Below are 2,500 nucleotides of genomic sequence, written 5' to 3'. Positions count from 1 at the left end.
CGAGTCGCAGCCGCAGGCGGTTGAACGGGCCGTTGCGGATGAGGTACGTGAAGCACTGCATTACCTGCTTGTTGCGGTACGCGCGCGGGCACAGGCCTGACTGCAGCATGGCGTCCTGCAGGTCCTGCACCACCCACGACGGCCGCTCCGCCAGCAGCCGCACCATCATTTGGACTTCGGGCGGGTCAGTGTCGAGCCCTCCGTCAAGCGAGCTTCCCATCGAGCGCAGGAAGTTGTTGTGCGCTGCCTGCCGCGTCGGCAACACGGACGACTCCTCGGCGCTGACGCTAATGGTCGGCAGCGTCGCTAAGTCGTATTGCGCCGCTGACGAGTCATCGTTGGCGTCCACCGCGAGCCTGTCGCCTCCCGGCGCTGTTGCTGCAGAGGCGGCCGCCACAGCGGTGTTCAGGTCTCTGCCGGGCTCGTACCGCACCTCGAACGGGGCCCGCGAGCTCAGGAAGTGCTGCGGCGGAAAGACGCCCGCGCCGCAGAGCGACGGCGCCGCCTGCAGCTGCTCCGGTGTGAAGAGCGCAAATGTGAAGTCGGCCGGACGCGCCAGCTCCATCTCGCGCGACACCACCCCAACGACCTCCGCACTTACGCTACTCGTCCTGGCTGTGTCACGCGCGTCCTTGTCATCGTGCGCAGACCCCCCTTGCCCCTCCTCTACGTTGTCTACTTCTTCCTCGCGAAGCACCGCGTTGGTGAAGGGATCGCGGTACCGGCGGATGTGGCGGCGTTGCCGCACCTGCAGCAACAGGTCGTTGCGGTAGTACCCGTTGACGAGCAACTGCGGCTCGATCGAGGCAAATGCCTCGCGGCGGCGGCGCTTCTGCGCTTGCAGGTGCGCTGCCTCCGCGCCCCCGCCCTCGCCAACCCCGCTGTCGCTTGCCCAATACTCTTCATCCTCCTCGTCGCCGCCGCTGCCCCAGTTAGTACTGCGCCACCCGCTGAAGATCGGCACCGTACAGTAGTGGCGGTGGTAGCGCGTGAGGAGGCGCAGCGCTCGCCGCTGGCTGCCCCCATCGCGCGCCGCCTGAACGGCTGGCCGCTTCACCACTGTGTATGGGAAGGCGCGCGACGCACTCTCGTCGCTGTCGCCGCTGCTGTTGCGACTCGGCATGTCGTCGCCGCTCTCCTCCTCTCCTTCCGGCTCCTCCCCGTTGTCGTGCGCGCCACTCACATCGCTGCGAGCCATCGTCTGCTGTGGCGTGGGATGGTGAAGACACGGAACGACAAACGAAGCAGGCAGGAAGGCCTCCACCTCACGCCGCTCTCCCGCGTGTGCGGACGTGCTCAGCTGGTCTGCGCCGTCGAGCATCGCCGAGGATGTGGTGACAGTTGGCGTCACTGTAAAGGGCAACTCAACGCTGATGTAGCTGCGAAACGCCGGCATCGCGAGCTGCTCACCGCCGGTGGAGGCAGCAGTAGGGCTGTCGTGTGGAGCGGTCATAGCTCAGAAAGGGGACACTGGCTTATATGCCTGCTGCTGTTCTTTCCAACTTTTTCGTCTCGGGAGGATTCATCAGCTCTTGAGCCTTGGCTCACCACCTGGGGGGGGGGGGATAAAGGAGCGTATGTGTGTTGAGAGGTGGAGGCAGAGAGAGAGAGAAGGGGGGGGGGGAGACAAGATGGCGATGGATATGGTGGAGGTAACGAATGGCCCGTAGCCATGGCAGAGGCGACGCGTTGACAAGAGATGTGCGCAGCGGACAAGGGGTGCAATCGCCGTCCCTGTTCCCCCCCCTCCTCCCGCCGCTACCACACCTTTTCTCTCCTACAGATCACCCAGCAATGTTCCAACACGCGTGTTTTTACTCTCTACGTGCGACGGTTAGGTGGGGGAGAGGGGGGGGAGGCCAGTGACAGCAGTGGGGGTGGGGAGGCGCATATACACGCAGCCGCACGCCCAACGCGGGCCAATGTCGAGCGTCGATATACGCGTAGGCGTAACAGGATGACAATGCTGCCATCATTTCTCTCTGGCCAGTGAAGCCTTCTCTCTCTCTGTGCGTGTGTGTGTGTGTGTGTGTTCCAAGCGAAACGGAGTGAAGACACAGACAAGGATGTCACGGGAAGCCACAGAGGGACTGGGCCTCCCACGAAGGAGGGGGGAGGGAGAGGCTATGTACAAGAGCACCGCCAGACAAAAAGGTTCCTACTACATGGCACCAAAAGGCAATCGTCCATATCACCAGCCTCGCTGATTGCACAACACCGAGTACCCACATACACAAACCGAACAGAGCAACAAGAGAGAGAGAGAGAGAGGGAGAGAGACACACACACAGTTGAGAGGCACATTCCAAGGAAGACTACACGACCAAGAAGACAAGAGGAAGAATCAATCCACAACACAGTAGAATAGTGGTTGTATATGCGTACACGTGTGTGTGCGTGTGTGCGTGTTGCACTGCTGATAGCAGGCCCCATCCTTCCATTCCCCCCCCCCTCCCCTCCCTCACCCTACGCCGTTGCACAGGCATTGAGCCGCGCCCTG

The 2,500-nt window shown here is 62.5% G+C and overlaps 1 protein-coding gene across 1 annotated transcript in view; it reads right to left on the bottom strand.

The window, feature by feature from the left end:
- LbrM_30_3810 (hypothetical protein, conserved) overlaps nucleotides 1-1,453 on the bottom strand; it is a gene marked incomplete at both ends in the record, with an annotated part of 2,082 nt that extends 629 nt beyond the window's left edge. Inside the window, one exon of the mRNA XM_001566954.2 lies at nucleotides 1-1,453. This exon is cut by the window's left edge and continues 629 nt beyond it. Within this exon, the coding sequence (XP_001567004.2) occupies nucleotides 1-1,453 (1,453 nt within the window).
- Between the last annotated feature and the right edge of the window lie 1,047 nt (nucleotides 1,454-2,500).

The sequence above is a fragment of the Leishmania braziliensis genome, contig 65 (assembly GCF_000002845.2).
Source record: "Leishmania braziliensis MHOM/BR/75/M2904 WGS CADA00000000 data, contig 65, whole genome shotgun sequence".
In the NCBI taxonomy this organism is placed as follows: domain Eukaryota; phylum Euglenozoa; class Kinetoplastea; order Trypanosomatida; family Trypanosomatidae; genus Leishmania; species Leishmania braziliensis.
The sequence above is the reverse complement of the archived record's forward strand: the minus strand, read 5'-3'. Positions and strand labels throughout refer to the sequence as shown.